A 21,870-nucleotide genomic window follows, 5' to 3' on the forward strand; every position below is an offset into this window, starting at 1 on the left:
TGCCGTTTTGGGTATCTAAATTAGAACAGATGTATTTGAGGGACATAAGTTACCAGTCAGTTTCCATCTGGTTCTTGTATGTTTTGCAGGGATCAGCATCCTTTCTGGTTTTGCAAACAATTCTGCAATGTCTCAAGGTTCAGGTGGAGCCCAAACTGGAACTGTAGCTTTTAGTTCCATTTTAACTACAACTATTTATATTTACATAGAGCCTTTCATGTAATAAAATGTCCCAAGGTGCTTCACAGGTGCATTATAAAACAAAATATGACACTGAGCCATATAGAGAGATATTGGGTCAAATGACCAGAAACTTGGTCAAAGACATAGGTTTTAAGAAAGTCTTAAAGGTGGAAAGGGGTAGGGAGGGTATTCCAGAGCTTAGGGCCTAGGCAGCTGAAGGTGCAGCCACCAATGGTGGAGCAATAAAAATCAGGGATGCACAAAAAACCAAAATTAGATGAGACAGATATCTGAGGGTTGTGGGGCTGGAGGAGATTACAGATATAGGGATAGGCGAGGCTATGGAAGGATTTGAAAACAAGGATGAGAATTTTAAAATCAAGATGTTGCTCGACGGAGAGCCAGTGTAGGTCAGCGAGCACAGGGGTGATTGGTAACTGGGACTTGGTGCGAGTTAAGACATGCACAGCAGTGTTTCGGATGACTTTAAAAATAATAAAAGTTGCCAGTTTTCTTCCCTCCTTTTCTCAGTGAAGTATGATTTCATGGTCATCTGATAATACTGCACCCAAGTGGGCATCATTGAGATCATTAGCCTTGATATTGAGTGTTGGCAGGCTATTCAACTGCAGGGGCATCAGAGCCGAATCTACTTATGTCTTCACTCAACAGCCAAATGGCTGCAATTTCAGCAGGTGTGGGAACCTTCCCAGTGTTAAACATTTGTTTATTCCAAGTTCATTCTTTGTGGTTAATGTTTTGCATCTTTTGAATTAATTTGTAGTTATTTGGTTATTCTTAATCTTATTAAGTTACTGCTTTGGACTGAGCTATTGGTCTAGAGTTTAATTTTTTTTTGTTCTTCCTTTATGCACTCATAAACTGACCTTTTAAAATATGCTTCTATTCTATTATTTTCAAGTGCCACCTCCCACATAGAGAGAGTTTCCCTAGGACCTTCTGCATAGTCCAAGTTCACTCTTCTACAGTCTTGCAAATCTATATTGTTCTTGGCTCTAGACTTGATTGCTGTATCAAATTCAACTATAAAATTGAAGCCAAGTAGAAGCAGACCTTTTAATCAAAAGAAAAACTTAATATCGTCAAACCTACATCAACAAAAGCTAAAATGCAAACATTGGAAAGGGCAGCGGGAGAACTTTAAGCTCCTGGCAAACCTTTTGTAAATGTAGTCATTGGTAATTAGTGTTTTGCCTGAAAGTAATGGTCCAATGCACAAGTTTGTACTCAGAAAAAATGCTGCATCCAAAGTATAAGCAGACCAGGCATGCAGTTGGCATGGTACTTGTGTATCTTTTTTTTCATTGCACACTGTTCTGGTAATTGGGCAGAAAGTTGATACCCTGAAGCAACGTTTGAAAGCCCTTCTTGCAAGCAACCTTGTCACAGGTGGCTATGCTGTTGGTCTTCTGTAATAAGGAAAAAATTGGACACAGTTCAGACTCTCTACAGAACAATTTAATTTCATTACTGTAGAAGTTGGTGCAATTTTTGCCCCGTGATTGTGAGGAACATTTGGAGGGCATATGTAAAAGCTGAGGAACTTTAAAACATTTAGTGGTATAGTGAGATGCTGTTTATCCGAACTGCTGAGGAAACACTGCGGTTTGGATAACTGTATAAAGCAGGCAATTAAATGACTCGGCACTATGCTGTGTTAAATTATATTGATTCAACACAAAAACTGGCATGCAGTGTGTCTATCCATATACATTGGTTGTGGTTTAGATAACTGGATGCTTTGAACAAGTGATGTTTGGATAAACAAGTTCCCACTCATGTGAAATAGTCCTACTGGATTCTAAGTCCAGAGTCATTACAGCACAGAAAGAGGCCATTTGGCCCATTGGGTCCATGCAGACTCTCCTGTAGAGCAACCCAATTAGTCCCATTCCCTACTCTGTCTCCGTAGCCTGAGAGTTTATTTCCTTCAGGTGCCCATCCAATTTCCTTATGAAAGCATCGTGCCCTCATAGGCAGCAAGTTCCAGGTCATTACCACCTGCTGCATAAAACAAGTTCTTCCTCTCATTCCCCCCCCCCCCCCCCCGCCACCCCCCTGTATCTGTTGCCCAAAATCTTCAATCTGTAACCCCTCGTCCTATGAAAGGGAAATCTGATTTGACAAACTTGTTGGAGTTTTTTTGAGGATGTTACTTATAGCATAGATCAAGGAGAACCAGTGGATGTGGTATATTTAGTTTTTCAAAAGGCTTTTGAAACGTCCCACACAGGTTAGTAAACAAAATTAGAGCACATGGGATTGGTGGCAATATACTGGTATGGATTGAAAATTGGTTAACAGGCAGAAAACAGAGAGTAGGAATAAACAGGTCATTCTCAGGATGGCAGGCTGTTACTATTGGGGTACTGCAAGGATCAGTGCTGGGGTCACAACTGTTCACAATCTATTTAATGATTTGGATATGGGGACCAAAAGTAATATTTCCAAATGTGTCGATGATACAAAACTAGGTGGGAATGTGAGTTGTGAGAAGGAGGCTTCAAGGGGACTTGGACAGGCTAAGTGAATAAGTGTGACGTTATCCACTTTAGTAGAAAAAACAGTATTTCTTAAAAAGTGAGAGGTTGGGAGGGTTGGGTTTTTTTCATGTTTGTGCTTGTGGCTGTTCAGTTTTCAGTCCATGAACACCCTATCTGTACTAATTTTTTGTCTTTCATCACACCATAAACATATTGTTTGCCTTTGCCCATGACCTTCTGGTCAGCTATTGTGTGACCTTGTCCTATCACATGCCTCTTTTGTTATCTCTTGCCCACCCCTGCTTTACTTGCTTAAAATCTTTTACATTTCTTATATCTGCCAGTTCTGAAGAAGGGTCACTGACCTGAAACGTTAACTCTGCTTCTCTCTTCACAGATGCTGCCAAACCTGCTGAGTATTTCCAGTATTTCTTGTTTTTATTTCAGATTTCCAGCATCCGCACTATTTTGCTTTTATTTTAGAGGTTGGGAAGTGTTGATGTCCAAAGAGACCTAGGTGGCCTTGTTCATGAGTCACTGAAAGCTAGCATGCAGGTGCAGCAAGAAATTAGGGAGGCACATGGTATGTTGATCTTCATCACAAGGGGATTTGAGTACAGGAGTAAAAATGTCTTGCTGCAATTGTATAGAGCCTTGGTAAGACTGCACCTGGAGCACTGTGTACAGTTTTGGTCCCTTCATCTAAGGAAGGATATACTTGCCATAGAGGAAGCGCAATGGAGGTTCACCAGACTAATTCCTGGGATGGTGGGATTGTCTTATGAGGAGAAATTGAGGAAACTAGGCCTGTATTCTCTAGAGTTTCAAAGAATGAGAGGTGATCTCATTGACACTTACAAAATTCTTACAGGGCTTGACAGGGTGGATGTAAATAGGATGTTTCCCCTGGTTGGTGGGTCTAGAACCTGGGGTCATAGTCTCAGAATAAGGGGTAGGCCATTTAAGACTGAGGTGAGAATTTCTTCACTCAGAGGGTGGTGAATCTGTGGAATTCTTGACCCCAGAGGGCTGTGGAAGCTGAATCATTGAGCATGTTCAAGACAGAAATCGAATACTAATGACATCAAGGAATATGGAGGTAGTGCGGGAAAGTGGCACTGAGGCAGATGATCAGCCATGATCTAATTGAATGGCGGAGGAGGCTTGATGGTTTTAATGTCCTACTCCTGTTCCTATGTTCCATTATTCAAGAAAGGGTGTAAGGACATTCCTAGTAACTACAGGGCAGTCAGTTTAACATCGGTGGTGCATAATGTTTTAGAAACAATAATCGGGGGGGTGGAATTAACAGGTACTTGGAGAGTTTTGATTTTATTAAGGAGAGCCAGCCCAGAGTTGTAAAAGGCAGATTGTGCTTGACTAATTGAATTGATTGTTTTGATGAAGTAACAGAGAGGGTTGATGAAGGGAAAGCAGTGGATGTCTTCTATATGGATTTTAAGAAAGCATTTGACAAAGTGCCACATAAAAGGCTGGTTAACAAAATTGTGGCTCATGAAGTAGGAGGGTCGGTGTCAGCGTGCGTATAAAATTGGCTTCAGGACAGAAAACAGTAAGTTGCTGCTTTTCAGACTGGAGGATTGTAGACAGTGGTGCTCTCTAAGGTTCAGTCCTGGGACCACTATTTGCTTATGACTTGGATATTGGATTACAGAGTAAAATTTAAAATTTGCCTATGATACCAAAATTGGAGGTGTGGCAGATAGTGAGGATGATACCAATCGACTGCAACAGGACGTAGGTTCGCAGAATGGGCAGACAAGTGGCAGATGGAATTTAATACAGAGAACTGTGAGGTGATGCACTTTGGCAGAAGGGATAGGGAGAGGCAATATAGACTAAATGGCGCAGTTCTAAAGAGTCTACAGGGATAAGGGGCCCAGAGGTTTATGTGCATAGATCTTTGAAGGTGGCAGAACATATTGAGAGAGTGGTTAGTAAAGCATATGAGATCTTGGGCTTCATAAAAAGTGGTATTAAGTACAAAAGCAAGGAAGTTATGCTGACCCTGTATAAAGCTCTGGCTAGGCCACAACTAGAGTACTGCATCCAGTTCTGGTCACCACATTTTAGGAACAATTTGAAGATCCTTGAGAGGGTGCAGATGAGATTCACCAGAATGTTTCCAAGGAGGGGGTATTTTAGACACAAGGTTAGGTTGGAGAAGCTGGAGTCATTCTCCTTGAAGGAAAGGAGATTGAGAGGGCATTTGATAGAGGTGTACAGATTATAACAGGTTTAAATAAGGGAGATAAAGAAAAGCTGTTCCCATCCCTTCCAGTATATCCTGCCTATCAATTTTCAACACATCCATTACCTCTACCATCTCTGCTTCTGCAGATATTTTGTCAGCATCCTCTTCCTTAGTAAACACCAATATAAAGTACTCATTAATATTTTAGCCTTGCTCTGCGCCTCTAAGCAGATATCACTGTCTTTGTTCCTAATAGGCACCACCCCACCTCTGACCACCCGGTTATATTTACAGGCTGGTAGAAGATTTTTGGGTTCCCTTTTATGTTAACTGCCATTCTATTCTCATATTCTCTCTTTGCCAGTCTTATTTTCCTCTTCACTTCCCCTCTCAACTTATTATCTTTTGCCTGGTTCCCACTTGAAGAATTCTCCTGACATGCATCATACACCCACTTTTTTTGTTTAATCATATTCTTTAGCTCCCTCGTCATCCAAGGAGCCCTGGCTTTGATACCCTTACCTTACATCCTAGTTGGAATGTACCTAGCCTGTCCCTGAACATCTCCTCCTTAAAGATCGCCCATCGTTCCATTACAGTTTTTTCTGTCAGTTTGGTTCCATTTTACCCTGACTTGATCCCCTCTCATCGCATTGAAGTTAGCCCTCTTCCAGTTTTAAATGTTCTGCTTTAAATTGTTCTTTGCTCTTCTCCATTGCTAATCTAAACCTTATGATACCATGATCACTCCTATCCATGTGTTCCCCCACAAACACTTGGTCTACTTGGCCCAGCACCAGATCTAGCAATGCCTTCTTCGTAGCTGGACCGGAACATACTGGTCAAGGAAGTTCTGGACACATTTCAGAAATTCCTCCCTCTCCTTAATCTTTAATCTATCATTATCCCAATCGATATTTGGGTAATTAAAGTCCCCCAATATCACCGTTCTATAGTTCTTGCATATCTCTTGTGATTTCCTTGCAGATTTTCTCCGCTATCTCTCTCTCACCATTTGGAGGCCTATAGAATACACCTGATCATACCTTTTTTTGCTTCTCAACTCTAATCAAATGGATTCTGTCTTTACCCCCTCAAGGATATCCTCCCTTTCCAACACTGCAATGTCTTCCCTAATCAGTACTGATAACCCACCTCTCTCTTTCCTTCCCTATCTTTTCTGAACACTTTGTATTCTTGAATATTAAGCGCCCAGTTCTCACCATTTTTAAGCCACGTTTCTGTTATTGCCAGCACATCATATTCCCACATGGCTATTTGTGCTTGTAGCGCACCAACCTTATTCACCACACTTTGTGTGTTTACATACATATATTGTAAACCTGTCTTTGTATTCCATTTAGTCTTTTTTAGTCTGCTCCTAGCTAACATGGTACAACTTCCTTTTTGAGTGCTATCCAATACTCTGACTCCTTTATGCACCTTATTCCTATTTTCTACTTCTATATGCTGGTGCCCCTCCCCCTGCCAATTTAGTTAAAACTCTTCCCAACCACACGAGCACATTGGTCCCGTTGGCCCCACCTCCTGTTGAGGTGATCCTGCCCCTTTTGAATAGGTGCCTCCTGCCTAAAACTGGTCCCGATGTCCCAAGAATCTGAAGCCCTCCCTTCTGCACCAGGCCTCCAGCCACGCATTGATCCTGCCTATCTTCCTATTTCTACTCTTGCTAGTGCGTGGCATTGGGACTAATCCAGAGATTACTACCTTTTGAGGTCCTACTTTTTAAATCCCTCCCTAGCTCCTGAAAATCCGACCATTGGACCTCAATACCTGTCCTCTTTACGTCATTAGCACTGACGTGCATCACAACTTCTGGCTCACTTCCTCCTGCAGAATATATTTGGATTGGAAAAAAATTGAAGCAGAATATAACAGAAGTTGAAAATATAATGGTTTATCAGTGGGGGAATCTAGCACAAGGCTCATTTAGCTTCATTCTACTTGAGTTAAAAGGCTAGCTTATGTTCATAATCGGTAAGGCATCTTCCTGCATGTGGTGAAAGGTCACATGAAAAGAATGAGTGAGGAACTTCTTTTTTCTTTCATGGGATCTGTGTGTCTCTGGCAAGGCCAGCATTTATTACCCATCCCTAATTGTCCTCGAGAACGTGGTGGTGAGCCTCCTCCATGAGCCGCTGCAGTCCATCTGGTGTAGGTACCAGTGCTGTTAGGAAGGGAGTTCCAGGCTTTTGACCCAGTGACAGTGGAGGTCCAACAAGCCTGCTTTGTCTGGATATGGTGCAGCTAGGTACATCGTTGACCTCCCCCCCCCCCCCCCCCCCCGAATACACAATCTTTAAGGGCCAACTTTAAGGGCATTTAAGTGGTCATTGGATAGACATATGGATGAAAATGGAATAGTGTAGGTCAGATGGTTTCACAGGTCGGCGCAACATCGAGGGCCGAAGGGCCTGTACTGCGCTGTAATGTTCTAATGTTTGAAAAAAAACAAAAACCTGCAGCCAATTCAGCAAATCACTGAGAAATTCCTCTCGGACTCCCCAAGGCAATCTAGCTAGGTTTCAGAAGGCAACAGTGCCAGAATTCCTAATAATTGCAGTTAACTAGCAACATGCCAATCCATTGGAGATCCTCTCTTCACTCAGAATTTTTTAAAAGTTCGCTTTAAAGGACAGCAACAAATTCACACCCAGCCCATGTATTACAGTCTATTCCAGAGGGTGATGACTCTCGGGCAAGCTAAATACTTCCCCGCATATTACCCAACTTTGCCAATCGATTTTATATTCATATCTTGTAGTCCTATCATCCCAATCCATCTCAAATAACTTATCCAACTGGACAGAGTCCAATCCTTTCATAATTTTATACACCTTAATCATATCCTCTCTAAGCCTGCTTCTCTTAAAATAAATACTTAAGTATAGGAGCCTCTAGTCATAACTAAGACTCCTGACATCAGTTATCATTCTGGTCACATTTTAACGCACCTCCTTGCGAACCTCAATGTCCTTTATCACATGTGAAACACAGGGGTCCAAGTGCAGACAGACCAAAGCCTTTCATGGCCTGATCATTGTGCTTCTGTCACTGCTGCCTCAGGCTTGCCCAGTGAGCTGGGTGTTCACTGACATGCAAATCCACAAATTAGCACCTCCTTGCTACATGGCTGTGTGGTCAAATGAATGACAAAGACTCCAGGCCATGCACTTTTCCTGAGCTGGAATAAAAGGCTTCAGCTCAGCCACAACTGTCAAGCAAACCTCTTCCTTCAGAAAGATTCACAAGATGTTAATTACATCAGATGTTTGCCCAGTCACCTTGAATAACCTATGATTACAGGAACCTTGCACTTTAACTAGACAATATCAGGGATACTAATGGACAGAATAATTTGTAAAAGGCAGATCATACTTGACTAATCTAATTGAATTTTTTGATGAAGTAACAGAGAAGGTTGATGAAGGGAATGCAGTGATGCTTATATGGATTTTAAGAAAGCATTTGATAAGGTACCACAAAAAGCTGGTTAAGAAAATTGAGGCTCGTGGAATATGAGAGTCTATGTCCAACTGGATAAAAAATTGGCTTAAAGACAAAAACACCGAGTCGTGGTAAATGAAAACTTTAGTGACTGGAGGGTGGTAGGCAGTGATGTTCCCCAAGGGTCAATGCTGGGACCACTGCTTTTTTGTTATATATAAATGACTTGGATCTTGGAATAGAGAATAGAATCTCAAAATTTGCTGACTACACTAAACTTGGAGGTGCGACAGTGAGGATGATATGAACCGCCTGCAACAGATCGGCTAGCAGAATGAGGTGGCAGATGGAATTTAATACTGACAAGTATGAGGTGTTGCATTTTGGCAGAAAGAATGGGGAGAGGCAATATACTTAATGGCACAGTTCTAAAGAGTGTGCAGGAACAGAGGGACCTGGGAGTGCATGTTCATTGATGTTTGAAGGTGGCAGGACATTATTGAAAGAATGGTTAGTAAAGCATTTGTGATCTTGTGTTCATAAATAGGGGCATTGAGTACAAAAGCAGGGAAGTTATTCTGAACCTTTATAAAGCTCTGGTTAGACCCCAACTGGAGTATTGCCTCCAGTTCTGGTCACCACACTTCAGGAAGGATGTGAGGGTCCTTGAGAGGGTGCAGAAGATATTTACCAGCATGGTTCCTGGGATGGGGGATTTTAGTTACAAGGTTAGGTTGGAAAAGCTGTGTTTGCTCTCCTTAGAACAAAGGAGATTGAGGGGAGATTTAATAGAAGTATGACCGGCTTAGTTAAGTTAGACACAGAAAAAACAAATAGTACTAGGACTAGGAGACGCAAATTGAAAGTTTGGAGCAAAAGATGCAGGGGAATAGGAGCAAAGCACTTTGAGACAGTGGATGTTAATGACCTGGAACTCGCTGCCCACAAGGGTGGTGGAAGCAGAGACAATCAATGGCTGCAAGAGGATGTTGGATGGCCACCTGAGAGAGGTAGACTTGCAGGGCTGTGGGGATCGAGCCAGGGGGTGGGACTGACTATGTCGCTCTGTGGAGAGCTGGCATGGACTCAATGGGCCGAATGGCCTCCTGTGCTGTAAATGACGATGACTCTTGGGTTGTCAGTCCAGTCAGACTACCCTCTGATATGGCCTAGCAAGCCACTCAGTCGTATTAAACTGCTACAACAAAATATAAGAAAACCGATTGGGCCACCAGTATTGACCTAGGCCTTGGATTCTGACACAAAAAAAGGCACATCCAGCCCATTCGGCCCTGCAACATCCTTCTCACTAAACAACTAAAGACTTGCGCCAAAATTGGGAGAACTGTCCCCTAAACTAGCCAGGCAACAGCCTGACATAGTCATTGACTCAGAATCACACCTTCTAGCCAATGTCACAGACTGCTCCATCAACATACCTTGGTATGTCCTGTCCTGCTGGCAGGATAGATCCACCAGAAGTGGTGACATGGTGGTATACATTTGCATGGGAGTGTCCCTGGGAGTTCTCAACATTGACTCCATGAAGTCTCATGTCAAACGTGGGCAAGGAAACACCCTTCCTTGGCTGATGAATCAGTGCTCCCCTATGTTGAACACCGCTTGGAAGAAGCACTGAGGACAGCAAAGGCACTGAAAGTACTCAGAAGGGGATTCAATGTCCATAACACCACTACTAACCAAGCTCAGTCATGAGGTACATATCTGCCGGCCTGGGTATACAGCAGACGGTGAGAGAACCAACATGAGGGAAAAACCTACTTGACCTTGTCCTCACCAACCTACCTGTCACAGATGCATCTATCCATGAAGGTATTGGTATGAGTAACTAGCACACAGTCCTGTGGAGATCAAGTCCTTCTTCACACTCTCCATCGTGTTGTGTGGCACTAACACCGTGATAAATGGGATAGATTCAGAACAGATCTTGCAGCTCAAAACTAGACATCCATGATGCATTGTAGGGCATCAGCAGCAGCAGAATTGTATTCCACTACAATCTGTACTCATGGTGTGACATATTCCTCATGCTACCATTGCCATCAAGTCAAGGGACCAACCCTTGGTTCAATGAGGTGTGTGGAAGAGCGTGCCAGGAGCAGCGCCAGGCATACCAAAAAATGTGCCAACCTGGTGAAGCCACAACACGGGGCTACATGCATGCTAAACAGCGGAAGCAGCATGATATGGACAGCGCTAAGTGGTTCCGCTATCATTGGATCAGATCAAAGCTCTGCAGTCCTGCCACCTCCAATCATGAATGGACAATTAAACTATTAGGAGGAGGAGACTCCATGAACATTCCATCCTCAATGATAGTGGAGCCCAGCACATGAGTGCAAAAGACAAGGCTGAAGCGTTTGCAACCATCTTCAACCAGAAGTGTTGAATGGATCGTCCATGGCAGCTAGCAAAAAATATAAAAACGGACTGCAAAAGCTTCTGCAGGTACGTAAAAAGGAAACATTTGGCTGAGATAAATGTGGGTCCGTTACAGGTAGAGTCAGGAGAATTTAAAATGGGGAATAGAGAAATGGCAGTGGAGCTAAATGATTACTTTGTGTCTTTCTTCACTAAGGAAGATACAAGAAATCTCCCAGAATTAGAGATCCAAGGGATTAGTGGAAATGAGGAATTGAAGGAAATTAGTATTAGTAAGAAGGTTGTTTTGGAGAAATTAATGGGGCTGAAGGTTGATAAGTCCCCAGGACCTGATATTCTACATCTCAGTGTTGAAAAAGGTAGCTGTGGAGATAGTGGATGCAATGGAGATCATCTTCCAAAATTCTATAGATTCTGGAGTGGTTCCTGCAGATTGGAAGGGTGCAAATGTCACCCCACTATTTAAGAAGGGAGGGAGAGAGAAAACAGGGAATTACAGACCTGTTGGCCTTATATCAGTCATTGGGAAAATGCTAGAATCTGTGCTAAAGGATATGATAAACGGACACTTGGATAATAATGATCTGATTGGGCATAGTCAACATGGATTTATGAATGGGAGATCATGTTTGAGGAACCTATTGGAGATTTTTGAGGATGTTACTAACAGAATTGATAAAGGGGAGTTGGTGTACATGGTATACTTGGATTTTCAGAAGGCTTTTGATAAAGTGCCCCCCAGGAGGTTGGTTAGTAAAATTAAAGCACATGGGATAGGAGGTAATATACTGGCATGGATTAAGGATTGGTTAACAGGCAGAAAACGGAGAGTAGGAATAAACGGGTCATTCTCACAATGGCAGGCTGTGACTAGTGGGGTACCGCAGGGATCAGTGCTTGGGCCCCAGCTCTTCACAATATATATCAATGATTTGGATGTGGGGACCAAATGAAGTATTTCCAAGTTCGCGAATGACACAAAACTAGGTGGGAATGTGTGTTGTGAGGAAGATGCAAAGCGGCTTCAGGGAGATTTGGACAGACTTAGTGAGTGGCAAGAATGTGTCAGATGCAATATAATGTGGAAAAATGTGAGGTTATCCACTTTGGTAGGAGGAACAGATGTGCAGAGTATTTCTTCAATGGTAAGAGATTAGAATGTGCAGATGTACAAAGGGACCTGGTTGTCCTTGTCAATAAGTCACTGAAAGCTAACATGCAGGTTCAGCAAGCAATTAGGAAAGCTTATGGTATGTTAGCATTTATCGCAAGAGGACTTGAGCACAGCAGTAGTGAAGTCTTGTTTCAATTGTATAGAACCTTGGTTAGACCGCACCTGGAGTACTGCGTGCAGTTTTGGTCCCCTTACCTTAGGAAGGATATTATTGCCATAGAGGGAGTGCAACAAAGGTTGACCAGACTTGTCCCTGGGATGGTGGGACTGTCCTATGAAGAGAGATTGGGCAAACTGGGCCTGTATTCTCTAGAGTTTCGAAGTATGAGAGGTGATCTCATTGAAACCTACAAAATACTTAAAGGGATAGACAGGGTAGATGCAGCTAAGATGTTTCCCCTGGTTGGGGATTCTAGAACCAGGAGACACAATTTCAAAATAAGGAGGAAGCCACTTAGGACAAAGATGAGGAGAAATTTATTTACTCAGAGGGTTGTGAATCTTTGGAATTCTGTATCCCAGAGGGCTGTGGAAGCTCAGTCATTGAGTATGTTTAAAGCAGAGATGGACAGATTTCTAAATACAAATGACATATGAGGATAGTGTGGGAAAAGGCGTTGAAGTGGATGATCAGCCATGATCATATTCAATGGCGAGGCAGACTCGATGAGCTGAATGGCCTCCTCCTGCTCCTGTGTTCCTATACAGCACAGAAACAGGCCACTTGAGCCTCCTTCCATTTTCCTTATCTAAATCTATCATCGTAACCCTCTTTTCCCTTCTCCCTCATATGCTTGTCTAGCTTCTCCTTAAATGCATCTATACTGTTCACTTCAGCCACTCCCTGTGGTAGCAAGTTCCACGTTCTCACCACTCTTGGGGTAAAGAAGTTTCCTCTGAATTCCCTGTCGGATTTCTTGGTGTCTGTCTTATATTGATGGCCTCTAGTTATGCTCTTCCCCCGAAGTGGAAACATTCTGTCTGTATCCACTCTCTCAAAACCTTCATCATTATAAAGACCTCTATTAGGTCACCCCTCAGCCTTGAAAAGAGACCCAGCCAGTTCATCCTTTCCTGATATGTTTACCCACGCATTTATGGTATCATCCTTGTAACTTTTCTCTGCACTCTCTCCAGTGCCTCGATATCTTTTTTATAATATGGAGACCAGACCTGCATGCAGCACTCTCGGTGTGGTCTAACCAAGGTTCGGTGCAGATTTAGCATAATCTCCCTACTTTTCAATTCTATCCTTCTAGAAATAAAGCCGAGTGCTTGGTTTGCTTTTTTTATGGCCTTGCTAACCTGTGGTCCAACTTTTAGTGGTTGATGTATTTGTATTCTCGTGATCCCTTTGTTTCTCTACCTCACCTAGACTCTCACCTTCCAAATAATAAGTGACCTCCCTGTTCTTACTACCAAAATGTACTATGTCACATTTATCTGTGTTGCACATTGATGTCATCCACAAATTTAGAAATTGTGTTTTTGATTCTGAAGTCCAAATGGTTAATGTCAATTGTGAGCAGCAGTGGTCCCAGTACTGATCCTAGTGGAACACCACTTCCCACCTTCTGCTACTCTGAATAACTATTCCCACTCTCTGCCTTCTGTCTTGAAGCCAACTAGCAATCCGTTCTGCCATTTGTCCCCTGACTGCACATTCTCTGACCTTATTCATTAGTTTATTCTGGGGCAGCTTATCAAAGACCTTTTAACAATCCAGATAATTTACATCTACTGCATTACCATTGTCTACTCTCTCTGTTACCTCTTCTAAAAATTCTATAAAGTTGGTCGAGCAAGATTTTTCCTTTTGAAATCCATGCTGACTATTCATTATTTTATTTTTCCTACTACCAATGTTAAAAGTTGACTGATCTATAATTACCTATTCTGTCCCCTCCTTGAATCATAGCAATTACATTAGTTATCCGCCAGTCCTCTGGCACTACACCTTTTTCTAACAAATTATTAAATATGTGTAGTAATGCCTCTGCTATCTCTTCCCTAGATTCATTTAAAATACATGGCTGCAATCCATCCGGACCAGGGGCTTTTATCCTCTTTGAGTTTGATTAGTTTATTCAATACATTTATTTTAAATTCATTTATCTCATTACTCAGCTCATCATTTGTTGTCAGGTCCACCTGTTCTATCTCCATGGTAAATACTGAAGCAAAATAATTATTTAATATTTCTGCCATCTCTCTATCGTTACGTGTGATATTTTCCTGTTTATCTCTTAATTGTGCTATTCCCATCCCAGCCTTCCTTTTTAATTCGGACTGCCTGTAAAATATTATACTATTTTGTTTTATGTTCCTTGATAATTTAATCTCATAGTTCCTCTTTGCCTTCCTAATTGTTTTTTTGACTTCTCTCCTAATCGCTTCGTATTCTCTCTTATCATGCAATCCTCTGCTATCTATGTATTTAATGTATGCCTTTTTCCTTACCCTCAGCTGTTCCCTTATGTCTTTATTCATTCATGGAGTCTCACTAGTGTTTAATTTGTTTCCCTTTAGTGGAATATATTTTACCTGCATTCTGTTGAACACTGTTTTAAATGTTTTGCATTGTTGGTCTACATCGTTTGCCAATATTGTTGCCCATTTTATTTTCCCAAGTTCTGTTCTGAGTCCTCAAAATCAGTTTTTCTCCAATCTATTAACTTTGTTTTCAACATATTTATGTATTTCTCTATTATCATCTTAAATCATATTACATTATGGTCAATATTGCCTAGATTTTCCCTTGCTTTTACTCCTCTAATCTCTGTTTCATTCTCTATTACTAGATTTTACGGTGAATCTTCCCTTGGGCTTTTTACATATTTAGGGCGGCGCAGTGGTTAGCAATCACAGCTGCAGCGACCCGGGTTCGATTCTGGGTACTGCCTGTGTGGAGTTTGCAAGTTCTCCCTGTGACCGCGTGGGTTTCCACCGGGTACTCCGGTTTCCTCCCACAGCCAAAGACTTGCAGGTTGATAGGTAAATTGACCATTGTAAATTGCCCGTAGTGTAGGTAGGTGGTAGGAGAATTGAGGGAAGGTGGGGATGTGGTAGGGAATATGGGATTAATGTAGGTTAGTATAAATGGGTGGTTGAAGGTTGGCACAGACTTGGGGGGCCGAAGGGCCTGTTTCAGTGCTGTATCTCTCTGACTTGATGACACTATATTGGGTTAGAAAGGAGTCACGTACACATCGTAGGAACTCCATTCCCTATCCCCTTTACTTACCTCTTCTGTCCAATTAATATTGGGGTAGTTGAAATCCCCCATGATGATTATTCTATGTTTTTTTACTCAATTCTGTAATTTGTCTGCTATTTTCTCCTTTCACCTCCCTTCCACTATTAGATGATCTGTAGACTACATCTATTTGTGTGATTGATCCTTTATTATCTTTTATCTCTATCCTAATGGATTCTATTTTTGTCTTTCTGATAGCTGTGTCCCTTTTTTCTACTGCTATTATCCCTAATAAGTACAGCTACTCCATCTCCCCATTTTCCCCCTCTATCTCTTGTAAATATGTTATACCCTGCAATGTTTAATTCCCAGTTCTCATTTTTTTTGTAGCCATGTCTCAGTAATCCTTTCTATGTCTGCTTCCTCCCAACGCAGGATTTCCTCCAGCTCCCCTGTTTTATTACACAGTGTGCATTGCTCTACAAATATTTTAACTAATTCTCAATAGAATTTCCTCTCATTTTATCTTTGACCATCTTTTTAGACCCCTGTTCTATACCTCTATTTATTCCTTTGCTACCAATGTCCTCCCTTACTTTATTCTTTCCTATGTTCTCCTTTCCTGTTTTGTTTACATTTAGGCTGCTAAGATTTCTTGTCGATCCCTCCCCCAGTCTTACTAATTCAAAGCCTTTGGCACAGTAGCAAAATCCAAGTTGCTTCGAGCATCAGTTTTGTGCCATTGGGTTTTCATTTTGATGGATAGTTTCCAAATATGATTACACGGCCCAGCTGGTGGAGGAGGAGGAGGCCAAGTCATTAAGTATATTCAAGAAGGAGATAGATATATTTCTTAATGCCAAAAGGATCAAGGGATATGGGGAGTAAGCGGGAACAGGGTACTGAATTAGATGATCAGCCATGATCTTTTTTGAATGGCGGAGCAGACCCGAAGGGCCGAATGGCCTACTGCTGCTCCTATTTTCTATGTTTCTATGGTACCCTCTGGATACAGGGTTGAACAATGTTTGTTTCGTGATGACTGCATGAGTCCCATATTCAAATTGACTGAGGATAGGTTTTTAAGCTCATGTGCAAATGAGTCACAAAGAGACTTTGGTTTTTGATCGATCATCCTGACATTTTGACAATCTCAAAACTTCACTCTTTAGTTGAAAGCCAAACCAGTGACAGCTCTACAAATGTTCTGTCGCCATGTCTCTCATGCTCTACTATTTTTGTCCCCATCCTTCATGTAAGAGTTCCTCTGTATGAGACCTCATGTGATGGCTGCATGCGTGAGAGAATATATTTATAAAATTCACAGAACCTCTTTCAATAAAATACATATGTTTGCCATGACCGTGATGATTTATTATACATTTGGTGCTTTACAACTACGTGATGTGGAAATCTGTAGTTTTTTTTATTAAATGGGTTGCAGAGGGTAGGAATTGTTCTGTATTTAATTTACTCATTATTATAATTATATTTTAGATGAAAATTCTGAGCCTCTTGTATGAAGTAGGTTATTGCCTAGACCAAGAAGGTCTACACCACATGTTGATTCAATTACAAAATGCCCTTTTGTGGGTCTGCGGCACTGTGAAGGAGCAAGGATCCATTCTGTTTGAATTATAGAAATTCTTCATAAGTTTGATTATATAGTTTTGCATTTTTGACTTTAAATTTACTGGACAATAACAAAATTAACTTGGGTTTATATCAGGCCATTAATGTAGGAAAATGTTCCAAGGCAATTCACAGGAGAGTAATCAGACAAAAATTAACAATGAGCCAAATGAGAAACTATTAGGATATTAGGACGAATGACTAAAAGTTTAATCAAAGATGTAGGTTTTAAGGAACATCTTGGACATGGAGAGGTTTAGGGTGAAATTCTTGAAATTAGGGCCTTGGTGGCTGAAGGCACAGCTGCCAGTGGTGGGGCAAATGGAGTGGGGGATGCAGAACAGGCCAGAGTTGGAGGATTGTAGGGCTGGAGGAGGTTACAGAGATGTGGAAAGGTGAGGCCATGGAGGAATTTGAATATGAAGGTGAGAAGTTTTAAATCCAGATGTTAGTGAACTGAGAGCCATTGTAGGTCAGCAAGCACAGGGGTTAACATTAACTCAGTTTCTCTCTCTACAGATGCTGCCTGACCTGAGTATTTCCAGCATTTTATGTTTATATTTCAGATTTCCAGCATCCTCAGTATTTTGCTTTTGTATTAATAAACTCTACACTGGGGGACCATTTTACTTTTAATCCAGAAGATGTAAAATTTTGTTTTTATGTGAAAAAGTGATAAACATAAGTAATTATATATAATTAAGATTCTAATAACATCCATAAAAATAAAGTACTCTTTTCTAAAATTTGTCAATAAATATGTCTGCATGCTATAATTTCTTTGGACTTTTTATTTGCTTTTTAATTTTTCTGTCATCTCCTGTCCTGAAGGTGTTGTCTTATTACATGGGGTTGTTCCACAGGCACTGAGAATCCTTAGGTATCTTGCCCAAATTGTTCTTTTCCATGCATGACATTGTGTGTCAGCAGGCTATTCAACTGTTTACAAGCATACGACTTAATAGACCAGTTGGTCCATCAAGACTGCCCCACACTCTTCATGACTAGACACTTCATAGTCCCCAGTAGCCATGTCATCTCCTGGGAAAGGCAAAAATCCAGGGCCATTGAAGGAAAAAAATCTTCTGCAAAATTTCTCTTGGACCCCGTAAGGTGATCAAAACCAGTCCAGAAGATCCCATTAGCCCATGTGCATGTTAACTGTTAATCCACTTACCTTTCTGTATGATGCAATCTGTGCCCCAGCCAAGAACAGGTCACGCTCCCTCTTGAAGGCTTTCAGAGAGTTAGTACCCATCACACCAGTTGCCAGTACATTCTAGCTGGATTCATATCCTCATTTGATATCTAAACACTTGCTTCCAGGCTGGGTCACCAGTGATAGGGAGGAGAAAATTGGGCAGGCTCTCTCGAACCAACAGGTGCTGTTCCTACTACTGGCCTGCCTGAGATCAGCTGACTTGGCACAGAACTGTGTTTGGAACTGGAACATTCCTGGTTTTAAATACCACATCGGCTGACATTTTAAATCAGCAGAGCCTTTGGATAAACCTCCCAAGTTCATTCTTTTTCAGGCTGAACACTTGTTTTACAATTGGATTTACATTATCACATACACATGTTATGAATTTGTTGTGCATTTTAATTCTGCTTGTGGAAGGAGAGCATTGTGGCATTAAGATTTCATAACATGGCTGTATCTGCTGGGAGCAATGCTAGTTTAAGTTTTGAAGCATCTTCTTGTTGGTCAAAGAGATGCCTGCAGGTAGTCACATTGATTTGTTTTTTCTCGTTCTTGGGATGTGAGCACTGCTGATAAGGCCAGCATTTATTGCCCATCCCTAATTGCCCTTGAGCAGGTGGTGGTGAGCTGACTACAACTGAGTGGCTTGCTAGGCCATTTCAGAGGGCAGTTAAGAGTCAACCACATTGCAGTGGGTCTGGAGGCACATATAGGCCAGACTGCGTAAGGATGGCAGATTCCCTTCCCTGATAGGCATTAGTGAACTTGATGGGTTTTTACAATAATCCAGTAGTTTCATGATTCTTAATGAGACTAGCATTTTATTCCAGATTTATTAATTAATTGATTTTTTTTAGATTCCCCCATCTGCCATGGTGGGATTTGAACTTGTCTCCAGAGCACTAGTCCAGGCCTCTGGAACATTATGCTACCGTCCCCCATGGTGGTGGTGTCATTGCCTGCCCACATAGGTGGGTTACTGTTGCTCATCTGGATTCTACAGTGAGGAGACTTGGCAGGTTGGGGAGGATGCTGATCAAACCTCAAGGAATCAGCCAGTGACTACTTGGTATTTCTGCAGTTCCAAGTGGTTGTCAACCATCTTCCAGTCAGACTGTTTCGACTGATATTATTGCAGGGAAGGCTGCATTCCAGCCTGGAGGAGGGGAGTGAGGAAGGGGCCAAGGAAGTACTTTCTTCTAGCTTAAAAACAAGAGCTCTGCTATTATGCCTGGAGTTGTCTTTCTCTGCTGAGTAGGCTCAGCAGTCTCTGGATTGGCTAAACTGTTAGTCCTTGTGATTTGCTGTCTGTCGTCCGGAATGGCTGTTGTGGGGACTGATGTGTAGGACAGTGCATGTCTGACTGCAGTTTCTCCAGCACAGGGTTAATGTTACGATCATTTTATTTCTGGAAGTCATAATTGGGTTTTACTGCTGTAAGATCGTGCTGATGACAAAGTTTTAAGTATATTGCATAAAAACAACTTTATTATCTGGAAAGTGTCTGAAGGATTTAATGTGGGCACATTCACCATTTAAACATTGGTTTTCTGTTTATCATGAGCCTTACACTGCTCCAGTAATTCAATGTTTATACAACACAGAAGTTTAGAATTTACTTGCCTGTATATATTTTCACTGGGGTAGGTTTTGCCAAATGTTCCTGCACACCTATCCATAAATGGGATACTTGGTGCAATTGGAATGTAAAGTGTTTCATCAGGGACTAGTTTCCTACAAAAGAGAAATGTGATTTTATAATTTGATGGTATTGATCCTGGATGTTCTGAATCACATTATTTTCTACAACTTCACATTCTAAAACTTAACATGATGTTGGCTTGCATATGTGGAGACAATACTTACTGGATGAAAATATATATGGCAGTTCAGCATTGCAATAATTTTTTTTCTCTTTATTTTAGGTACAATCCTAAACCAGGGTCCTATCCCATTCAAACCTATTACATTCCTCCAGCCACAGACTCCCAGTGCTACCAATACTCAGAGATTGTAAAAGAGCAGAAATGTTGGTCTGGACCTGAGCATCAACAGAGTCCTAGTTATGGTCTTGAATATGCTCCTAGACTTGAATATAATGTTGGACACGGACACAGCCATAATCTCGGTTACACAGAACATGGCCACAGCTATTATGTTGGACATACACCTGGACATGGACACAGCCATGCTCTTGGGCAAACATCTGGACATGGACACAGCCATGCTCTTGGGCAAACATCTGGACATGGACACAGCCATGCTCTTGGGCAAACATCTGGACATGGACACAGCCATGCTCTTGGGCATGATCATGGACATATTTGTGATTATGAACGTGATTATCAGTATGCTAGACAGGTGCAGTTTAATTCTCCTGGATTCCAACAAAGTTACTGTAAGAGCCCTGCCATTACAAAAGACTTTGAAGGTTCCTGTTCTGTGGTTGTGAACTAGGTTTTACCCTCTGGTCCTTTGCCAACACAGGCTGCTGCACAACATAGAGATGCCATGCCATATTAGAGGACACCACTCAATGCCAAAGATGCCATTTTTTTGATTACCAATTATTGGCTAATAGAAATGCAAAAGGTTCTAAGTGCTGGTTCAAGCCAATGGGAAGTAGAAAAGTGCATAGTGATTCATAGTGAGTTGTATCATTGGCATCAGATTCAATGTGTGAAAGATTTGAAAACCTACAACTATGTATGTACCAAATATTGGTATTAAAAATCTTTTCATACTTTCAATAGTTTCCATTTTCTGATTATTTTAACATTCATTTATTGTTTCTTGTTTGTACTATAATTGTCACTTTTAGCACAGATGGCATGGATTGAAACTTTGTTTTCTGGTTGCAAAGTATCATAGCATTTTAGATCTTGTCTTAACACTGGTACAATATCCATTTCAATTCCATCTGGCAATGTATATGGGGTCAGCATTAATACAGCTAAGATAATGAAATTGAAGGGTATGATTTGGCTCATTTTATATTCAATTAATGTGCTAATTAAAAATTATTAGTTGATGTGTCAAGTAGTCTGAAGGACGCACCTCCAACCCAGCTGGTCTTGAGTTTGAGTCCTGGGACTGTTGCATGCTTGAACCTGTCTTACAGTGCTGGGGAATGATTTTGAGTTTTGTCTAACAGGGCAGGCCACTAGATGTATAAAAGTAAGAGTAAGGAACAAGAGGAAAAGAAAAGGTGATCTGCTGTGTACCTGCAAAATGGCATAGAAAGATGTTGTAGAGATCCTCTTGTAGACTGTTACTTGTTTTACCTTCTGTCAAGCTTGATATTAGCCAGGCCATTTTTGGAAGATAGAAGATGATGGCAAGAATTTTCTCCAAAAGCGAGAGAGAGAACTGAGAGGATGAGATGTCCTGGGTCACTGTTGACGCACCTTGTCGTAGATGAGCATCAGCAGAGCATGTGAAAGTGTCACTTGTCTTCCCCCACCTCTCTTTCCCCCCCCCCCCCCCCCCCACCCTCAGCTAGAGAATGGTGTGTGTACATGGGCAGGGGGTGGGAGAGAACTGAGTGAACAATGTCATTTTGAAAAAGGGAATTGGAATACAATTTGTTTAAAACTAAACTGCTAACCACTTTGGACTTCTATGAGACTAGATCACCCACTTATAGTTCTCATTTGCTACTTTGTTACTTGGATTTTGTGGACCCTGAGGCTCAAAAGGTGCTAATGTCTCATTGGTGGAGAAATCTGAAATCAGAATACCATGATCTGTTTGTAATAGCAACTTAGGGTATCTGGAAATTAATGGAAACAAGGATGTTGTATGCTTCTCCTGAGGCTCTTCGGTACAGGGCTTTGTAGGCCATGAAGATAAAGACTTGGAAAAACTAACTAGAGCACAAGAGTTTTTTTG

General features: G+C 41.5%; 1 protein-coding gene across 1 annotated transcript in view; it reads left to right on the forward strand.

Moving 5' to 3' along the window:
- The window catches only part of rhbdd2 (rhomboid domain containing 2), a 66,936-nt gene extending 46,207 nt beyond the window's left edge, over nucleotides 1–20,729 (forward strand). The window contains exon 4 of the mRNA XM_068009926.1: nucleotides 19,905–20,729. Within this exon, the coding sequence (XP_067866027.1) occupies nucleotides 19,905–20,436 (532 nt within the window). The 3' untranslated portion in view covers nucleotides 20,437–20,729. The remainder of the gene's footprint in view (nucleotides 1–19,904) is intronic.
- Nucleotides 20,730–21,870: the final 1,141 nt, after the last annotated feature.

Source organism: Heterodontus francisci, chromosome 30, assembly GCF_036365525.1.
Source record: "Heterodontus francisci isolate sHetFra1 chromosome 30, sHetFra1.hap1, whole genome shotgun sequence".
Classification (NCBI taxonomy): Eukaryota; Metazoa; Chordata; class Chondrichthyes; order Heterodontiformes; family Heterodontidae; genus Heterodontus; species Heterodontus francisci.